Below are 20,867 nucleotides of genomic sequence, written 5' to 3'. Positions count from 1 at the left end.
TAAACATATGTTTTGTTTTATGACATGTTACTGTTGGTCCCACTTACGGTAATTTGAGATAATAAAATACGAAAATAAAGAATAAACATAACACCGAGATTTACGTGGAAAACCCCTAAAAATTATTAGGGTAAAAACCACGGACAAGATGAAAAGAATTTTCACTATAATATTTTGTGGTGTACAACTCACTCACTGTGTTTCCAAAGAGTTCACACACTCTCTTAATACAGGAGAACAAACACCTCACAAATATTATAGAATGCTATAAGATGAGAGAAAAATCTCGAAGAAGGGATGATTTGAAATGAAGGAATGGAGCTCTATTTATTGAACTTCCTATCAGTGTGAAAACGCGTAAAAAACGTGTTCCGTCTGAACGCATCCTACCGCGTATAAAACGCGTTCCTTTCTATGTGAGTCAAAAATGCCAACCTTTGTTGACTCGTCCATTTAATGCTCATATTGCCGACATTTCTCCCACTTGGAGATTTGATTGAGAATCAAACACATCTCCACACATCCTTTCAATCTTGCCATTCCCTGCTGCTTACGTTTCTGCTAGACCACTTGAGGATCTACAGCACTCAAACTTATCAGTGTTCACTGGCTTGGTCAGAAAATCAGCTATGTTATCCTTTGTATGGATCTTTTGCATATCCACACTACCTTCTTCTACTACTTCTCGCACAAAGTGAAATTGAACTCCAATGTGTTTTGTCCTGGAATGAAAGGCTGGATTCCTTGCGATGTGCAAGGCAATCTGACTATCACAAAACAAAGGAACATTCTCTTGTTTGTGCCCGATCTCCTCCAATAACCTTTTAATCCATATTGCCTCCTTGCCACCTTGAGTAGCTGTCATGTATTCTGCCTCTGTTGTAGATAACGCCACAACTGTCTGCAGTTTTGAAACCCAGCTTACTGCTCCCCCTGCAAGTGTAAACACATAACCAGTAGTAGATTTCCTCTTATCAGGATCACCTACAAAATCTGAATCGACATAGCCCCTAAGTGTAAAATCCGATCCTCCATAACATAATGCAGCATTCGAGGTACCCTTAATGTATCTAAGGATCCTCTTAACAGTGCTTCAATGATCTCGTCCAGGATTCGCCATATACCGACTAACTGCTCCCACTGCTTGAGCAATGTCCGATCTTGTACAGATCATGGCGAACATCAAACTTCCCACTGCTGATGCATATGATACTCGAGACATCTCAATCCTCTCTGCTTCACTACTAGGACACATCTCGGAGGATAACTTGAAGTTAACAGGAAGAGGGGTCAATATTGGCTTACTATCTTGCATATTGAAGCGTTGCAAGACTTTCTTCAAATAATTTTTCTGGGAAAGCCAAATCTTTCTGTTACTTCTGTCTCGGTGAACTTGCATCCTTAGAATCTTGTTTGCTGGTCCCAAGTCCTTCATATCAAATTCCCTAGCCAACTATGCCTTCAATCCATGGACCTGATCTTGGTTGGGGTCTGCTACCAACATATCGTCCACATACAACATCAAAATGATATAATCATCACCAGATCTCTTGAAATACGTACAAGGGTCTGCACTCAGTCTGTTGTATCCAAGGCTCATGATATAGGAATCAAATCTCTTGTACCAACACCTTGGCGCCTGTTTGAGACCGTACAGAGATTTGTTCAACCTGCAAACCAAGTTCTCTTTGCCTTTTTCCGCAAAACCTTCTGACTGGAGCATATAGATTTCTTCTTCAAGATCTCCATGAAGAAACGCCGTTTTCACATGTAGCTGTTCTAGATGTAGTTCAAACACCGCACACAATTCTAGAACTACTCTGACTGTTGTAAGTCGAACCACAGGAGAAAATATCTCATTAAAGTCAATACCTTCTTTCTGAGCATACCCTTTTACGACCAATCTAGCACGATATCGATCCACTTGGTTATTGCCATCACGCTTGATCTTATAGACCCATCTGTTTCCAATGGCTTTCCTCCCTCGTGGTAGTGTAACAAGATCCCAAGTTTTATTCTTGTCTAATGCCTCCAACTCTTCTTGCATTGCTATCATCCACAAGGATACATCCGAGCTTTGAGTAGCCTCGTGGAAACTCGATGGCTCACCATCCTCTGCTAATAGACAATATGCAATATTGGAAACTTCAGACTCAACATGTTCTTGTTCTTCGTGCTCTGGTACTGCTTCACAAGAATTTTGACCTTCATCCGTCTTATTTTCCACCTGACATATAGTAGTTTCTGAATTCGGTGTGCCTTTGTCTCCCTTTACTTTATCTTCCTCGAAGATAACATCCCTGCTGATGACAAGCTTGTGAACAGTAGGATCCCACCAGCGAAACCCCTTTACTCCATCAGCATAACCCAAGAAGATACATTTTCTGGATTTCGAATCCAACTTTGATCTTTCTTGCTCATTGTACAGAACGTACGCCGGACTTCCAAATGTATGCAAATGAGAACTGTCGGCTTCCCGGTCCACATCTCCATCGGAGTCTTCAGATCAATCGCCACTGAAGGAGAACGATTGATAATATAACAAGCGATTTTGACTGCTTCTGCCCAAAATGACTTGTCTAGACCCGCAATCCTTAACATAGCTCTTGTTCTGTCCAACAAGGTTCTGTTCATCCGCTCTGCCCCTCCATTCTGTTGAGGTGTGTAAGCCGTCGTGAATTGTCTTTTGATGCCCTCATGTTGACAAAATACATCAAACTCGTCACTGGTATATTCTCCTCCATTGTCAGTCCTCAGACACTTGATTTTCTTCTCAGAATCAAGTTCAACCCGCGCTTTGAAATCTTTGAAGATCTGGCAAACATCTGATTTCTTCTTGATTGGATACACTCAACATCTCCTAGAGAAATCATCAATGAACGTGACAAAGTATCTCGCTCCTCCTAGGGATACAACCGGTGCTTGCCAAACATCCGAATAAATCAGCTCCAATATGCTTTTACTCCTGGCAGTAGAAGTGCCAAACTTTAATCTGTTTTGTTTACTGGTAACACAATGCTCACAAAAGGGTAATGACACTTTTGTAAGTCCTGGCAGCAGCTTCCGTTTTGAGAGAATTTTCAACCCCCGTTCTGACATATGCCCGAGCTTTCTATGCCATAACACTGTTAATTCTTCTTCTGAACCATTTGATGCAACAGCTAGTTCTGCCTCTTTGTGTGTTTCTCCCAAAAGTACATACAGATTTGCAGCAACCTTTTCCGCCTTCATAACCACAAGCGCGCCTTTCACAATTTTCATGATCCCGTTCTCGATCCGATTTTTGCACCCGATGTTATCCAATTGCCCCAAGGACAAAAGATTTTTCGTCAGTCCCTTCACATGTCGTACCTCATGTATGGTGTAAATGGTGCCATCAAACATTTTAATTTTGATAGTACCGACCCCAGCGATTTCCAAGGCATGATCATTTCCCATGAATACAGATCCTCCTGAGACTGGTTCATAATGGTCAAACCATTCTCTCCGAGACGTCATGTGCCACGTCGCTTCTGAATCCATAATTCATGTATCACAAAATTTGTGCCTGCCATCTGCAACTGTTGCTGCTTCGCTGAATAATATTTCACCACTGCTTGAAGTACTGGCCACATTTCCTTGAGAACGTTTGTCAATACTCGTACACTCTTTCTTGAAGTGCCCTTTACCGCCACATTTGAAGCAGTAAATATTTTTCTTCTTACTTTTTGACTCTGATCTACCTCGTCTTTGGCTCTCACTGGAGTCACGATCCATAAATCTTCCTCTTATCATTGGTAAAGCCTCTACCTGCTTCGATGTTACCAACCTATCTTTCTTATTCTTGCGCCGGCTTTCTTCTCCGAGAACCGCAGTTAAGACATCGTCGAATCTTAGAAAGCCCATAAGAATATTGTTGGTTATGTTGATGATAAGTTGATCATATGAATCTGGTAGACTTTGAAGTAGAAGCTCCGCATGTTCATTTCCCCCTATTTTATGCCCATGGAAGTGAGTTGGGCAAATAGAGTATTTAGTGCGTTGATATGGTCGGTCATCGATGAGGATTCCGCCATCCGAAGAGTATAAAGCCTTCTCTTTAGGAAAATCATGTTGTGTAGCGACTTGACCTCGTATATCTTTGTCAGAGGATCCCAGATAACTTTGGCTGTTTTTATCTCATATATACTTGACAGTACTTCGTCTGCTATAGCCAAGTGTAAATTGGCAACAGCGTTGTCATTCATCTCATTTCACTTTCCATCATTCGTAATCTCCACCGGTCTATCTCCAATAGCCGCCAAACAATTCTCCTTTCTTAAAACTGCTTGTATCTTTATTTTTCACAGCATAAGATTGCTTCCGTTGAACTTTGCTATCTCGTACCTGCCCGCCATTATGTCTACAATTTTAGTAGACTGGACAAAATTATCCCGCCTTAATAAAAAATCTCAAAAAAAATCTTTTCTGATGTGGAAGATCAGTCTAGGTTGCAACCACAGAGCATACTCAGAATTTTAAGAAATTTTAAATCAAGGCTCTGATACCATTTGTTGGTCCCACTTGCGGTAATTTGAGATAATAAAACACGAAAATAAAGAATAAACATAACACCGAGATTTACGTGGAAAACCCCTAAAAATTATTAGGGTAAAAACCACGGACAAGATGAAAAGAATTTTCACTATAATATTTTGTGGTGTACAACTCACTCACTGTGTTTCCAAAAAGTTCACACACTCTCTTAATACAGGAGAACAAACACCTCACAAATATTATAGAATGCTATAAGATGAGAGAAAACTCGAAGAAGGGATGATTTGAAATGAAGGAATGAAGCTCTATTTATTGAACTTCCTATCAGTGTGAAAACGCGTTCCGTCTGAACGCATCCTACCGCGTATAAAACGATTTCCTTTCTATCTGAGTCAAAAATGCCAACTTTTATTGACTCGTCCATTTAATGCTCATATTGTCAACAGTTACAAGATAAATTCTAACTATATCGAGTATCAAACACCCCCGAGCAAACCTATGCACATGTTATATTCTCTTTCTATTCTAAATATAAAGACTATATTTTCTTTTTGAGTATGTTTCTTGTGAGACGGTCTCACGAATCTTTATCTATGAGACGGGTCAACCCTATCGATATTCACAATAAAAAGTAATACTCTTAGCATAAAAAATAATACTTTTTCATGGATGATCCAAATAAGAGATCTGTCTTACAAAATATGACCCGTGAGACCGTCTCACACAACTTTTTGTCTTTCTTCTTTTTTACATGTTCCCACTATATAGTGAAGTTTTCATAATTTATTTTTTTTCCTATTATTTATCAATCTACTCCTACCATTTGATATATTAACTATTTCCAACAATTTTTTTTATTATATTAAAACATTCATTAAATAAGATAAAAATGAGAAATTTTCTTATAAAACTTATTTTTCAATAACTTTATGTTATATGAAACACAATATATTATATTTTTGTCATGTATCTTCCATATTTTTTTTATTTTTCTCATATATTTACGATTTTAGTTATCTATCTTTCAATTTTTCAAATTTTAATCATGTTTCAGAATCGGCAAATCAACAATGTCAGCTTCATGTTATCAATATTTTGCCACCTCATTATTTTTCGATGACACACATGGACAGAAGTCTTTCTGATTGACGGGCCCATTCGATTAATTTGGGCCTTTGAAACCTTTACCAGCCCGTTCATTTTGCCGCTCTTCACTTTCTCCTCCATCGCAACGATGCTCCTGTCGGCAGGATTTGCAGAAAAATAAAAAAAATGGCTTTGTCGTCTCTTTTCAATCGCGTATCAAAATCTCAGTTCCGCACCACTTCATCTGCTAAAATCAGCAAAAACATTTTAAGCTACTTCGATCCTCATGTCTACCCAAAGGAGCTAGTAACCCAGTTCCAAGGTACACGCTTGAATACAAGTAAGCATTTTTTTGGGCACTTTTCGTGTTTCTTTCTTGTGGGCTTTATATATTTTCCCGATTCAATTTTGAGTTCTCGCACCCGTTTCTGGCTTCTCTATAAGTGTATCTGCTGACGTGTTAATTCAGTTGTGGATGAATTTGTTCACTGTTTCTTTTAGTTTCTGTACATTGTAGTGTCTTTGGTTGTTGATGATATTTTGTTTTAGGGTAGAAAAAGAAATGGATAGTATGATGTTGTGAGGTATAAATGTTGTGTTTTTACATTACTGATAGAGTCGATGCTTCCAATGCAATAAATTGATTATTACGGTAATCTATCCAATGCTGCCAATGCAATAAACTGATCGTCATGGCAATGTTATTGATGATAATTAATTTGTTTCGTGTTATTAGAGTGTCGTAGTGCTTGGTATGTCATGTCAACCTACCCTTTGTCTGACAAGATGTGGATTTCAAATGAGAGCGGCCAGATAATTTCATAAATCTCTAGTCCATATTATTATGCAGCGAGATCTTTTGTTACTACTGCTCTGGAAGACGTTACTGGATTTGATGAGATGAGTTCGGGGTTGCAGAGGAAGTATTACATGTTAGGTGGGAAAGGAGGTGTTGGAAAAACAAGTTGTGCAGCATCCATGGCTGTAAAATTTGCCAACCATGGTCATCCAACTATTGTTGTTTCTACCGACCCTGCTCACTCACTAAGTGATTCTTTTGATCAAGTAATGACTTCATTTCCTGTATTTTCTTCATGTTTTAGTTAGGAATTGCAACTTGTACAGAAAATGTCTTATATATAATCCGCTTATGGTTTGCTCATAGGATTTAACTGGAGGGGGGCTTGTTCGAGTGCAAGGCATGGAATCTCCTCTTTATGCTCTTGAGGTATCCATATTTAATCAACTGTGCTTTAGATCTCCTGTTCCATGCACTTTGTTTTAGTGCTTATGATATGGTGTATTTTGGTTGCTGTCAAAGGTAAACCCAGAGAGAATGAAGGAAGAATTTCAATCTTCTAGCCAACATGGTGAAGGCAGTGTTAAACATTTCATGGATACTATGGGCCTTGGAGCACTCGCTGACCAGGTGAAAACAGTGTTGATTTATCTTTATCTTCATAATACTTGCACCTAACCCATCCTTTTTTATTATTTTTGTTTGAAACCATTTGTCTTAAAAGTTTGAGCATCTGTAAGTATTCCTGTAATAATTTTATACTTTTTCACGTCCCGTCATGAGTAAGTTAAAAAATTGAGGGTATATATAAGCATACCTCAAATTAATATCCAGGGTGTACATATCCATGTTTGTCAAGTTTCAGGAAACATGTTTTGAAAAGTAAGCATCTAATATCAAATCAATGAAGTAATAGAGTTGGGCATTATTAGTTTTGAACTCTTGACCAGACCTTCTGGCTCAATTCAATGTTAAATGTCACTGGTCTCAAAGGTCTGAGATCATAGGAGGAAGGCGGAAGCCGAACAGTAGTTTAATATTTTAACAGTTATCTTAGTTTAGCTTTGAAGGAATTTGTCCACCTGGTGCTTTTGGTTTTTATTTTTCATGGTTACCTAACTATACAAGTTTTGTTAGTCAAGATATGAATATGTAATTCTATATTGATTTTTCCTTCATGATCAGTTGGGAGAACTCAAACTTGGAGAGCTGTTGGACACCCCTCCACCTGGTTTTGATGAAGCTTTTGCAATTGCCAAGGCATGTATTGCCCATTACTGTTGTTGATAAATTATTATCTTATGTATGTAGACACTTGATGTTACGTGTCATTGCTGTTGAAACTATGCAGTGATCTTGCAGGTTATGCAATTTGTGGAGTCACCAGAGTACTGTAGATTTAGTCGAATTGTTTTTGATACAGCACCCACTGTAAGGAATCATGTGCTTTCTTTTTTGTTCCTTGTCTGATGGTTGTGGAAGCATGGATAAACCGTTTGTTATAGGGTCATACACTTCGATTACTCTCGTTGCCAGATTTCTTCGATGCATCCGTGGGCAAGATGATGAGGGTGAGCATACAGTTGTAGATGTAAAAACGTTAGTGCATCATAAGTGCTTGCTGTTTGATAATGGTTTACCTGCAAATTCTTGCTTATTGGACACATATATAATATATAATGACTATATAGTACCAGAAAGAGAAATTTATTTGCTTCTCTGTTATGCGCCAAGGTTTCTTTTACCAGTTCATAAAGCCCCAAGCATCACAGTTTCTTTCATCTTGGATTTTTGCCCCATATTTCTTCTTCTAGTGTCAAATCTACTTAATTACTGATATATTAAGCTTTGCCATTTGATTTTTTTTAAATATAATTTTGATCTGAGGGTATTGAACTTTTTTCTTCAGTCAGATCATTAGTTTACATATGTCACTCACTTGTTTAGATGCTCATCATCCAAGTCAGAACAATTTCCACTGTCTCACTGTTACAACAGCCATTCCCTATTTCATCATCTTCTTAGTATTTATTCTATGTTCTTGCTCCTCTTCTGTTACTGTCATGATTCATGATTTTTTTATTATGTACATCACAGCATCCTAAATTTATTTAATCTGTTTGAAGTCTAGTATTTCAAGAACTAAATGTTGAGGTTTCTAGTGCTTCTGATTTAAATAATTGATATCCAATATTTCCTTTCATGTTGTAAGAGCCTTCAACGTACATGTTTGTGTTCTTTCTAAGTCGGTATGTTTTACTTATTTCAACAAACTGTATGAAAATATTATAAACTCCCAAATAAGACTCTTGATGTTTCAATGATTAACTTTCCTTCTCTGGTTCAGCTAAAGAAGAAAATCGCATCAGCTACTACAGCCCTTAAATATGTGCTTGGAAAAGGAGAGCCACAACAGGATGCTGTAAGATCAAGTCATTGTGCTTTAAATTGGTTTAATAAGGTTATTGCAAGTGGCCTCATGCTTTTTCCTCAATTCTGTAGACTGACAAGCTAGAGCAACTCAGAGAAAGGATGGCAAAAGTGCGAGATCTTTTCCGCAATTCAGAGACCACAGAGTTTGTGATTGTGATGATTCCAACTGTAATAACCTATTCTTTTGTCTTTTATTGTAAATTTTTTAAGCAAGATGGACCTATTTCCAACTGTAAGAACCTATTTTCATGGTTCTCGCTCAAGTACATTAAGCTAGACCTCCCTGCCACCGCCTACTGCTATTTACAACATTGTCTCGTTATTAAGAGAATAAAAATTATAATCTTCTCTCTTATATGGCAAATTACCGCTGTAGAAGAATAAAAAAAAAGGCCATTTTTCATACAGGTCATGGCACTCCGTGAATCTTCAAGATTGTGTGCATCGTTGCTGAAGGAAAAAGTTCCAGTACGAAGACTTGTTGTCAACCAACTGCTGCCTCAGTCAGCTTCTGACTGCAAGTTCTGTGCAATGAAGACCAAGGTAAATTTTGCAGTGACTAATGATATTTTTTTAATGTTTCTGGGACCTATAATTGGTGAAGACACGGGTCAATATGAACATTTGGGAATCGGTGTGCTATTGCAGAGATTTGTTATTTGTTGCTTGCAGGATCAGAATCGCGTACTTGATATGATCCCAAAAGATCCTGAGTTAGCAAAGCTGGCTCTAATCCGGTCACACCTGATGGATGTAGAAATAAGGGGCATCCCAGCTCTCAAGTTTATGGGTGATATGGTTTGGAGATGATCCTTGCTTTCAAAAGGTTACTTTTTTATTCAAGTCAACTTTGGGATGCCTCTGAATAGTTTATATTCTCGTTCTAAAGCAACTGATCTTGTTCGACAGATTTGCTTATTTCACAAAATAGGATAGGGAAAAAGAACCATTAGCATGTCTTTCACAACGGACCATGAGAGGCTTGAAACTATATTTTCCATCTCGGTTGCTCGTGTTTCAGTCTCAAACACGGTAATGCATTGCCAATGCGAACTATTGTTAGTCCATCTTAGCTTGAGTTTTTAAGAAAAGCTGTAGTAACACAATCTGGGCAGAAAACAGCAGGAGAAATGGTAAGTCTTTTTTTCAGTTTAGTTAATTGAGTTCGTGTCTGAGACATGAATGACTTCCCATTGGCCCAGAAATTTACGGTGTTGGATACGCCGGTTAGTTAACTGTGTCAAGAACTGATATTTCGCGGGGCTAAACAATCTTATTGTCCTTGACAAGGTTCTTTTCGAGTCCAAGTTTCCTTCTTCATATGCTAGAAACAGAACATTTTGATACGTTTTCCCTATAATAATTATGTTTTGCATCTGCCCGTTTGGCTTTACTAAACATCTAACAAGAATCAAGGCTCAATATGCACGATGCGATCATGTATTGATGCATAAAATTAAAAAGTATATTAAAATATTGTATTAACTTTTATACTTTGATTTTAAAAAATATGTATGAACAAATTTATATATGCACATAAGAGCGCAAAACATAGATCCAATATAATATATATAAGGTATGTCACTCGATCGTATCATATCTTATTTCGACGACGACGACGTATAACTGGTATATTCAAGATGAACAACATGAAGAATCTAAGTTTATAGAGTTCGAGATATTGTCTAAAATTCAGTCCCACAATCGCATCTAGCTCATCCAGCGTTTCCCAACGCCGACAAAAGTGTGACTCCTCCACTTGACACTATATTCATGTAGACCCCATTTTAGATTCCTTTTTCGCATTGTACTATATTTTAAAAATTATTATTCTCATAAATTCTTTTTTCGAATAGTAAAATGTAAAACTTAGCTCGATATTTTATTTAATAAAATCTATGTCAATTTTTAGTTTTTTACCAAATTGTCAAAAATGCATATAAAGATAACCAAATGAGATTTTACGACCAATTGATGTAAAAATAATGAAATAAAATATTTTTATTCTATCAAATTAATTTGCAGATGTGGTACATTTTCACGGAGTCAAAATTATAGATATACGTGAGATCCCCCGTACAATATCTTTATTTAACTAATAAAAAAATAGTACCACAAAAAAATAATTAATAAATACTTTTGAAAAATACTATAATCTTATGCACACATTAACATATGTGCTAGGTTGATAGCATTTAATTTGGTCTATATAATATATATATTATACTGTAAATTAATTCATTTATTTTTTTTTAAAATTATTACCTATATAATAATATTTTTTAAAATTTTCAATTTTTTATATAAATTATTTAAAATGAACAAAGAAGGAAAAAAAATGGTACAAGTGAGAGAGAGGGTAAAAGGACAAAGAAAGGGAAATCGCCGTCAGTTTGATGACAACAGCTTCTGAAAAATGAGACCAGATTTTAGATTCCAATTCCATTGTCCGCTTTCTTTCGTTTTCTTTNATCATGAAATAGAAATTTTATTTTAAATTTTTTGTTAGGTAACTATGCTATTATTCTACTATATTATTGGATTATAATGAATTAATGATCTAATTGTGATGTTTTCAATATTTAAAAAGAATGAATTTTGTGTGAGACGACGTATCCTTGAGACAGATCGACCTATATCTGAACTGAATAATAATATTTTAACATATAAAATAATATAATGATATCATAAAATCAACATATGAGACGGTTTCATTGGAGTTTTGTCGTTTTAAAAAATACCCACCAGTCTCTAATTTTTTATTTTATTATTTATGAGTTTTGAAAGTTTTTAATTAATAAATGTATATAATTAGATTCTTAATTCAAAAATTTTTGTGTAGAATGTTCATGTACATATGGACATAGATGTGAGTTGGTTTTGGAATTTCAAATGTTGGGGCCACCAAAACCGGATTTTATTCTCTATGTAAATTATTAATTAAAAAATTATTGCCAGCAGGTATTCTATTGATCATCACACTATTATATGTTAATTTTGTATATAATTTTATAATCATTAGATTATCCACATAATGATATAGGTCTTATGTATAATTCCTTGTGATAATATACACATGAGTAAGTTTCTTGTAAGACGATATCACATATTTTTATTTATCTGACTGATCCATCATGTCCATATTTATAATAAAAAATAATATTTTTGTTTTTATAAATTAAAAAAAAACATAATCCTTCATGCACTAATGAGTTTTCCCTGTTTTTATCACACTCCCAAACAGATACATTCACTTGAAACTTTCACGCACTCTCTCGAATAATTCTCCATAAATAAAATACCAATTATTATCATTCATTCATCTCCCTCTCGATTCCTACCTTCTCACTCTGTGGCGCCACGAAACTGTATAATTTGTGTGCATATAACAAGTGTATCCACGTACAGCGACTGTGGTGAGCAAAAAAAACGGCACTAGTCAGATATGGTCTAGATTTTGAGAACTCGATCGGGTTGCTTTTTTTTTTTTTGGTTTGATTTGTTTGAATTGTTCTACAATGCATGTTGATCTCGTTTTGTATCTTTATTTGATTTGTGTTGATTGATTTGATGCTGTATACATCAGTGATCGGACGTTGCCTTTTTTTTTTTACGAGTACAGATCAAATGCGCATTTTTCCTTTTGAGATTTTGCTTCAAGTCAGGAAAGTTACTAAATTAAATGTGATAAAAGGAGAAGGAGTTTCGAGATTTTGTTCGGATCGAAATGTAAAGCTTTTTGGTACTTCGCCGTTATATTGATGGACGCGATTTTACGTATAATGAAAGTTCATTGGATGATTTTATTATTTCAAGTTCGTGCTGTTTTGATATTATTGAATGGTTCTGAGCAATGGAGTATTAACTAGATGGGCTGCCGTGTGATACTGCTGATGTTTTAGGCTGATGATTTTGTATCAGAGGAATAGATATAGTCAATGCTCATTTTCATGGTAATTATTATGCTTTTTTAAAACGTGACATATTCCATGTATGATTTGCATTTATATCTACTTAGGTAGTAAAAAAAGACAGTGGTATATGTTATCTGTTGCAGAGATATAATAAAAATGTTTTGTAATACTCAAAGCACAAATTATCAGTCTTCACTCTTGGGGAGATGTATGGTGTATTTTCCTGATTAAATCAAGGTTGCTGGATGCAGGCTCGTTCTCATCACAAATATTTTATTATTCAAAATGATTACCTATGAACAAGATCCTGATGTTGTCCGTTGGGGTCTTCGACTGTTCGATGGTGATCCATATTCTAATTGGGGATATTGTGGTTCCCTCATGCAACATGAAGCAGACTATTATTCAGGGTATTACTCAAAAGGATATCATGACGATGCTGACTGCAGTAATACAGGAAATCAGGAGCTTACTGTGAACTGTCTTCATGAAGAATTATCGCAACTTTCAGTAACTGAACCAATCAAGACTTTCCAGGAAGGGGTACAACATCCACAAACTGCGTACAGTTCTCAGGATTGGTTTCCTCAAACGCTGGGAAGCTACAACTTCGAAATTGAAGGTACAAAAGGCTTTCAAACTGACTTAATTACCGCATGACTTGTAGAAAAAGATTTTGTCACCGTATATAGTTGCATTAATTTCTTTATCACTAGTAGGAAATGACAATCGCCATGAAGTATAAACTAATTTGGGGATTTCAGCTTCAAGTTGTAGCCCAGGAGAAGATACATATTGCGGGGAGGAGTGGTTATACTCATTAGAACTAATGGATGGGTACTCTTTGGATGGTGAAGTGGGAAAAAGACTGAACCAGATGGTTCCTATACCTGTAAGTGTAGCTCTGTTGAAGTTTTCTCTATTATGTGGGAATTCATATTCCTTTTGAGTTAATCGATGTTTGTTTTAGTTTAATGATAGACCTTGAAAATCATGTGACTCAGCATCTTGTTTGACATGATTAAATACATTGTATATTATATGGGCACGTCGAATTAAACAACCAGTATCTAATATGTGGTATACTTCTTAGGCACGCTTGGTTTTAGTTGCTACCCCAGTCTTTGACATCTGCAGCATTTTACTTACATCTTGACTACTCACTTAGGAACTTTATCAGTTAGTCTGAGTTCTTCACATTCTTGTGCACTTTTCTTCAGCATTGAAGTGTTAGAACTTGCAAATAATTTTATTGAGCTTTTCCATTTTGTTGTTTATTCTCTATTGGTGGGTGAAGGATTTTAAATTTCTATTGGTGGATTATTCATCTTACGGCAGTGCATGATTTATATGATAATCTAAAGAAAATACAAAGCCTTTACTTGAATGGATGTTTGCCTTGGTTCATTAATAATACATTGCTTGTAATCAAGGTATCATTTATAATAATCTGATCTTAGTCATTAGTTTTTCCTTAGTTTTGTGCCAGGATTTCATCTATGGATTACTCTTAAAGTCAGATATGCTTGTTCATGCTATGCTTGCTTGATTGCAAACATAAAGAACTGGAGGCTGATATGTCTCTGTGTTCTCATCTTTGCAGCATATTCCTAGAATTAATGGTGAAATACCATCCATGGATGAAGCAACTTTAGATCATCAGAGGCTTCTGGACAGGTATTGAGATTTATCACTTAACATGACGTTCTCGTGTACAAAAAAGTACTCTAATGCGGCCAATGCTTGATGGATCTGTGCCCAATTTGAACGGTGTTAGATTTTTCTCCTTCATTTGACCACATCACTACCAAACTTGGCAAAATAAGTGTCCGCAACAACAGCGTTTGTGTAGGCAGTGTCTTTGAAATGCTCATCTGTTTCTTCAGTTCTATTTTTCCAAAGACAGAAATTATCGGTGAGGACTAAACCAGAAATGGTCTGTTTATAAATTTTGAATAATATAAATTGGACATTCCTCTTAGCTTTGGTAGGAGATCACAATGATTGTTCTTGATAACACGCGTCTGATAGTGTCTTTGCAATAGCTTGTTTCTTATCTGCTTGTCAAAGAAAAAAATAAACTGGGATGATATTTTTAGGTATAGATTAATGTTATTCAGTTCTTTTGCAGATACTGACAGATGCAATATTATCTCCTCTAGATTACAGGTGTATGAGCTGGTAGAGTTCAAGGTTCAAGGCGATGGTAACTGCCAGGTCAGTTTCTTCATCAGTCAATGTTCAGCTACTTTTACAAAGTGTCATTAAGAAGCCCTACACGAATAACTGAATGAACTTTTGTCCCCAGTTTCGAGCTCTGTCAGACCAATTTTATCGTACTCCAGAGCATCACAAATTCGTCAGACAGCAAGTTGTAAATCAGGTTAGTGCTTTTTTACTATTCTCTTCCCATTCTTCTTGAAACTGTAGTGTGCTTTTGTTTGAAGTGATATTTCATTTGCTGCAACAATTGGACTTCCAGCTAAGGTCTTGCCCAGAGATATACGAGGGATATGTATCCATGGCTTATGAACCCTATCTGAAAAAGATGTCCAAGTATATCTCTGTACTTGATATTAGATTACTATTTTCTGTTCCTATTTGACTAACCCCTGACATTAAGCTCGTGATATTAGGAGTGGAGAGTGGGGTGATCACGTTACTCTGCAAGCTGCAGCGGATTCAGTAAGATTTCTTGTTTCTCTTTCCTCGATTCATTATCGTCGTGATGCTTTATTCTTAGCATGATACAATATAAAATTTGAATCTGCAAAAAAGTTTACAGAAAATTGTGCCTTTTCCTATCTTGTTAATCACCTTCACAGATGACAAATTTCTCTCCATTCAACTATTATATGTTTTAGTTTTGAAGAACCTTGCCATGGATACATAATCTAGAAATATATGCAAGTATGCAAAAAAAAGGGTGTGATGATAGCAAGATTGGATTTTATCCCAGATTTTGTTTTATGGTGACTTGTGAGATTTACTTGATATTCTAGCATATCTAAACTGTTTAGAAGTGTAAAATAGGAAATGCTGAAAAATACTGTTCTTTTGTTACCTGTTTTACTAATTTACTATAATATTTTAGTGTTTGTGGTTTATATTTGACAATATTTATATGGGTTATGAATGACAGTGGGGGAAACTACAATATATGTAGATACATCCCAACATGGTAATTTCAGTTTGCTAGTTGAGACTTACGGGTAAAGGCTTCTTTTTTGTTGTGGTCGATCCATACTTTTTTAAGTGAGGACTGCTCCCTGTGTTTTCAGAAAAGCACAGAAAACGTCATTTGAAAAAAAAAAGGGACGAATCTCCTGTATTTTTAAAATTGATTCGAAAAAGTTCCATAAATAATTGAAGAATAGGTACCTTTTTTAAAAAAACAGAGGGACAAAGTGCATTTTGCCCTGAGGATCTCCAATATCATACATGATCTAAAGGCGGCAAGCCACAATTTCTCTCGATTTAGTGATTCACTTATATTGTTTTGCTGCAGTATGGTGTAAAAATTTTTGTGATAACATCGTTCAAGGACACGTGCTACATTGAGATTCTTCCTAGTATCCAAAAGTCTGAAAGAGGTACATTATTCTTAGTCAGTATCAAGTTCCTTCACGTGACAAGTATAATTGAATTTATTTTGTTTTGCCCAGGTATATATCTTCATTATGTTGCTGTATTGATCTTGCCATTGTTTATTTCTTTCATTTTTCATTTATTATCCTTCTTTTCTGGATTCCAATTCTTCTGCAGTAATCTTCTTGAGTTTTTGGGCGGAGGTTCACTACAATTCCATATATGCGGAAGGAGGTAAATTCAATTCCCTCTTCCTATCAATTCCTGGAATCCAATCTGGACAACCATTCTTATATCAACACCAAGTTCAGAAATGTTATCAATGGACCATATATGTCAACACAGACATCTCATGCAGCAACGTGACTAGAAGTTTAGTTAAGGATGGTTTAATATACTTTGAAAGATGACAGTTTGTGCATACTATTTGAAAATCTTTTTTATTTGAGGAAGTCCGACAGCTCTGCTTAGTCACTGGTCCACCCTTTTCTTCCAGATTGCCCGACATTTCGGACAAAAATGAAGAAGAAATGGCAGACATATCAACATGAACATTTGGAGTTATCAGATGATTACAGTAACTAAACGAATGGTAATTTCTAGCCACACTACATACATTTCGATCATCAATTTCACTTTTATTTAATTTGCATTCAGATTTTGCTCTGGTTCTTGGTTTCTGTAATATCATTTTGATGTGCTGCATTGAACAGGTCAAGGATCCGAAGCCATTGACGACCTGTTGATCTACAATTTGTTGTATGTCATGTCTGGAGCAGCGACTTAGCCTTATTTTTTCCGAATAAATTAATTCTTGGAACATGGAAATTTCCTCTATTTTTCTGCTTGAATATCAAGTCAATATTTTGCATTGGATCTTCTTTCGAACGTTTTGTTTGTACCAAATTCACATTCTTTTGATGCATAAAAAGGAGGACAATAATTCGAGATGATATCGTTATAAAACTTTGAGAAATGTAATATATTTTAAATTAAGGACGTTTCTTAAAATATATCTTGCTAGTAGCAAGAGGGATGAATTGAGAACAATAAAGTTCATAGTTTGGAATTGAATTTGTTGATGATATTTATGGGTTTTGTTTCCATCTCGAACAAAGCAGGTCTGATGGGCCAGTTGCATGAGTTTTGCAAAAAGCAATATCTTAAAAAATGTTCAAAATTAAAATAGAATGAGCCTTGTAACGAATGACAACCACTTGAGATAATAGTGAATCTAACAATCAAATTTGTTAAGCTGCAAAATTTATTTCAATATCGTTCTCCAAGTTGGACATATTTAAAGACATTCATGCAAAAGAGAGAGTGGGGAGCTAGCAGCTGAGATTGTCGCTAAGTGAATTCGTTGCTTTTCTTTTAAGGTTCTGTATATAGGCCACCACCCTCCCTTGTTCAATATTTTTGGGTGAGGCGCTGGTGGAAGCTCTCCCAAAAGTTGACAGAGGGATGAGGTTATCTGTCAACTTAAGTATGATTTAAATCGAGCTCAGAAAAGAATAGTGCAATATTCTAGCTAATACACATTGCAAGCATGTGTCCCTCGAGGTTGGGGATTTGTTATATGTGAAGCTACTATATCCACACAGACAACTATCAGTGGCTTAGAGGATTAATCAGAAATTGTCCGATGGGTATTTTGGGCCTTTCTACATCATACAAAGATTGAGGTGATTGCTTATGAGTTGCAAATAACAGAATGGTTGAGACTGCATCTAATGTTTCATGCACTACTACTTAAGCAATCAAAAGAGTTAAAGAGCTGGAGGTGAAGCTGGCCCAAGAGCTCGGAGTGGAACTATAGCAATCATGTATTTTGGAACAGGTCTTGGGAAGACAAGTGATAAAGAAAGAGGAGCTAGTCCAGCAGGTGCTAATAAAATGTGAAGGAGATCAGCGAACCAGAGCTTGTGAAAGCGAATAAAAGATAACGTGTCAATTCCCAAATTTTAGCCTTGATGACAAGCCTAGCATTCTGGAGGGGGTGGGTAATTCTACAGATTTGGCTTGCTTAGGGCCTTCACTTGGGTTGAGCCAAGACAAATAGACAATGAAATACAAGACATCCTAAGCAGTTAAAAGCTTCCTATTTTCAAGGTTCATCACTAGGAGGATCTGGAGTAAATAAAAGAGAAGAGCTTGTCATTTTTGGCAGGGGCTATTTTGTTGAGTTGTGTTGCTAGAATGGATGGGGAGGGAAGAGAAATCTACAGGGAGAGAGATATATATCTGTCTGGTAGGACGCCATGCTTGCTCATGGGGCTGTTTCCTGACGAGAGGATTTAAAAAAAATTATTTCTGTTATATTGAATCGAAATCTTTACTCTTGTTCAGTCATTGTTATTCACCTATTTCTTATTTGGAGGTGAGGCTCTGTATTTGTATCATAATCATTTGAACTTTGAAGCATGTGTTTTCACTTCTGAACACTTCATTGAAAAGCTGATACATTTACACTTCGGCCCTGTTTTACTTGGTAAAAGGAAAGAGGAATCGAGGAGTGTAACAAAAAGATACACATATAGTGGCTAACGTATTATTGTTTATCCACTGCAATAAATCAAACGTAATTTGGTGTTGCATTTGGCGGTGTTGGAGCAGAGGCCACACGTCTCCCCCTTTCAGATCGACTATTTTCAGCAAATTTCAAACTATTTTGATGCATCCCATTCTGCTTCTCCTCCTCAGTATAGTCCGCTGAATAATAGTGTTCTTCTGTATGCTTGACGTCCTTCGAAGCTGGAAGAAACATGCTACCCCATTGTGGGAAGTGCACCAATGTGACAGGAAGAGTGCATGCAATTATCATTAACCCCATATTCCTGAGCCCCACCGAAGTGTCATGGGACGTAAAAAACAGCAGTTGTGTTAAGCCAGAACCAAAGTTTCCTCCAGCTCCTGTCATGCCAGATATTATGCCTAATGATCTCCTAGAAATGAATGGGACTATGCCAAAAGTTGCTCCACAGGCGGCCTGGGCACCGATAGAGAAGATGATCATATGTGTAATGGCGAGAGGAAGTGAATTTGCCTCTCCTAGAAGTGCACAGAACACTCCTCCCATTGTTTGTAGGGTCCATAGGATCCAGAGCCTTCCCCTCATCCCGAATTTCCGGGCTGCAACATCGGACGCGTATCCGCCGAATGGGCGAGCAACCAGGTTAGCCATGCCGAATGTGGCTGCTATGATTCCGGCAGTATGGAGCTTCAGGTCAAATCTGTCGTAGAAGTACTCAGCGATGACATTATCGGTGGACAGCTCAACTCCCATGGAGTATCCGTAGAGGAGTACAAAAATCCAGGTCCTGTAATTGGAGACAGCGTAGCGAAACACCTTCCAGAACTGATCTTTCGCAACTTCTCCCTTCTTCTGCAACGTGCTCAGGTTCCCATCAGGCAGATCTTGGCCCAGAGTCATCACCAAAATACCCATGATCACATGAAGCCACCCCGGAACGAAGAATGCGATCCTCCAAGCCGTAAATGGAGTGGATCCCGCCTTCTTGATTATCTCATACAGCACAGGCATCAGCAGCTGCGTCGCACCTCCTCCCATATTCCCCCATCCTGCTGCCGTCCCGTTTACGAGCCCGATAATCTTGGTATTGAACATTGTACTCATCCAGTACTGGCAAGAGACGAAGGTCGCCAGGGAAAACCCGATCATGAAACGAACCGCCACATACCCACCGGCCGATGAGACGAAAGACATGCAAAACACGGTAGGGGCGGAAAGCATTATCAGAAAAGCGCAGCCGTAACGTGGTCCGAGGAGATCGCAGACCGCACCCATCACAAGCCTAGAGAAGATACTTCCGGAAACCGAGGCGACCCCGGCGTTTCCGATGTCTCCTTTCGTCAGGTTCAGGTTGTCCCGAATAATCGGCACCAGGGGAGCAGCTGCGAACGTTGACACAAAACAGGTGAAGAAAGAGATCCAAGACAGGTGAAAAGTCCTCATGTGAGGATTGGCAAAGGAAAAGAGCTTGAATTTCTTAGCCTTGTGCTCGGAATCAACCGGCAAATCGAACTTGGCCGTGGTATCAGTGGGCACCATCGGGGACGCCACTGAGAATGCGAGCACCGGTTCCCTGCCTGTAACTCCATGCATGGAGCTTCCAGGAGACCCTTCAATATCTGCCATTTTCTTCCTCAAGAATTGCTACTAAAATTGAAGTGGATTAATAATTAATCTGTGATTTGAATGAAATGGTTGATTGCTGATGAAGGTTGAGGAATCTAGCTCTGGTTTATATAGTGTGAGGCGTTGACATTTTTTACGTGTACAGAAGCCAGTGGAGCACCGCCAATGGCTAGACGATGATTTGTATAATTATAAAGAATCCATTCTCCGCATCTGATTAACCTTATCGTATATCCCAAAGGATCATATAATATATAATAGTCGGTATTTATTTGAATGAGAAAATTGTCAAAGAATTGAACAAAATAATTATGTGAAAGTGACTTCCTTCATATTGATTTCAATGCAAAATATATATATATATATATATATA

At 37.1% G+C, this 20,867-nt stretch overlaps 3 protein-coding genes across 6 annotated transcripts; 2 read left to right on the top strand and 1 right to left on the bottom strand.

Moving 5' to 3' along the window:
• Nucleotides 1-5,677: 5,677 nt before the first annotated feature.
• On the top strand, nucleotides 5,678-10,206 carry LOC140969214 (ATPase GET3B-like). Of its 4 annotated transcripts, none has more exons than XM_073430487.1 (12): nucleotides 5,679-5,941; nucleotides 6,452-6,666; nucleotides 6,767-6,829; nucleotides 6,923-7,030; nucleotides 7,586-7,660; nucleotides 7,763-7,831; nucleotides 7,906-7,971; nucleotides 8,748-8,822; nucleotides 8,903-9,001; nucleotides 9,242-9,376; nucleotides 9,506-9,659; nucleotides 9,765-10,206. In XM_073430487.1, exons 1-11 carry the CDS (start codon nucleotides 5,788-5,790, stop codon nucleotides 9,641-9,643), a joined length of 1,197 nt encoding a protein of 398 aa, XP_073286588.1. In that variant the 5' UTR covers nucleotides 5,679-5,787; the 3' UTR covers nucleotides 9,644-9,659; nucleotides 9,765-10,206. The 4 variants fall into 4 exon arrangements, with proteins under 4 accessions (XP_073286590.1, XP_073286588.1, XP_073286587.1 ...); XM_073430486.1 differs by having other exon boundaries at nucleotides 5,682-5,941; nucleotides 9,743-10,205; XM_073430488.1 differs by having other exon boundaries at nucleotides 5,686-5,923; nucleotides 9,743-10,205.
• Nucleotides 10,207-12,063: 1,857 nt separating this feature from the next.
• LOC140969209 (OVARIAN TUMOR DOMAIN-containing deubiquitinating enzyme 12-like) lies at nucleotides 12,064-17,275 on the top strand. Its single transcript, XM_073430479.1, has 12 exons — nucleotides 12,064-12,786; nucleotides 12,999-13,369; nucleotides 13,512-13,639; nucleotides 14,351-14,424; nucleotides 14,910-14,964; nucleotides 15,056-15,130; nucleotides 15,230-15,303; nucleotides 15,384-15,432; nucleotides 16,256-16,340; nucleotides 16,513-16,569; nucleotides 16,832-16,927; nucleotides 17,049-17,275. Exons 1-11 carry the CDS (start codon nucleotides 12,740-12,742, stop codon nucleotides 16,918-16,920), a joined length of 1,104 nt encoding a protein of 367 aa, XP_073286580.1. The 5' UTR covers nucleotides 12,064-12,739; the 3' UTR covers nucleotides 16,921-16,927; nucleotides 17,049-17,275.
• A 1,474-nt stretch (nucleotides 17,276-18,749) lies between these two features.
• On the bottom strand, nucleotides 18,750-20,593 carry LOC140969225 (high-affinity nitrate transporter 2.1-like). The gene has a single exon (XM_073430503.1). The coding sequence runs from the start codon at nucleotides 20,492-20,494 to the stop codon at nucleotides 18,911-18,913; it is 1,584 nt and encodes a 527-aa protein (XP_073286604.1). The 5' UTR covers nucleotides 20,495-20,593; the 3' UTR covers nucleotides 18,750-18,910.
• Between the last annotated feature and the right edge of the window lie 274 nt (nucleotides 20,594-20,867).

The sequence above is a fragment of the Primulina huaijiensis genome, unplaced genomic scaffold (assembly GCF_012295235.1).
Source record: "Primulina huaijiensis isolate GDHJ02 unplaced genomic scaffold, ASM1229523v2 scaffold40277, whole genome shotgun sequence".
NCBI lineage: Eukaryota > Viridiplantae > Streptophyta > Magnoliopsida > Lamiales > Gesneriaceae > Primulina > Primulina huaijiensis.
The sequence above is the reverse complement of the archived record's forward strand: the minus strand, read 5'-3'. Positions and strand labels throughout refer to the sequence as shown.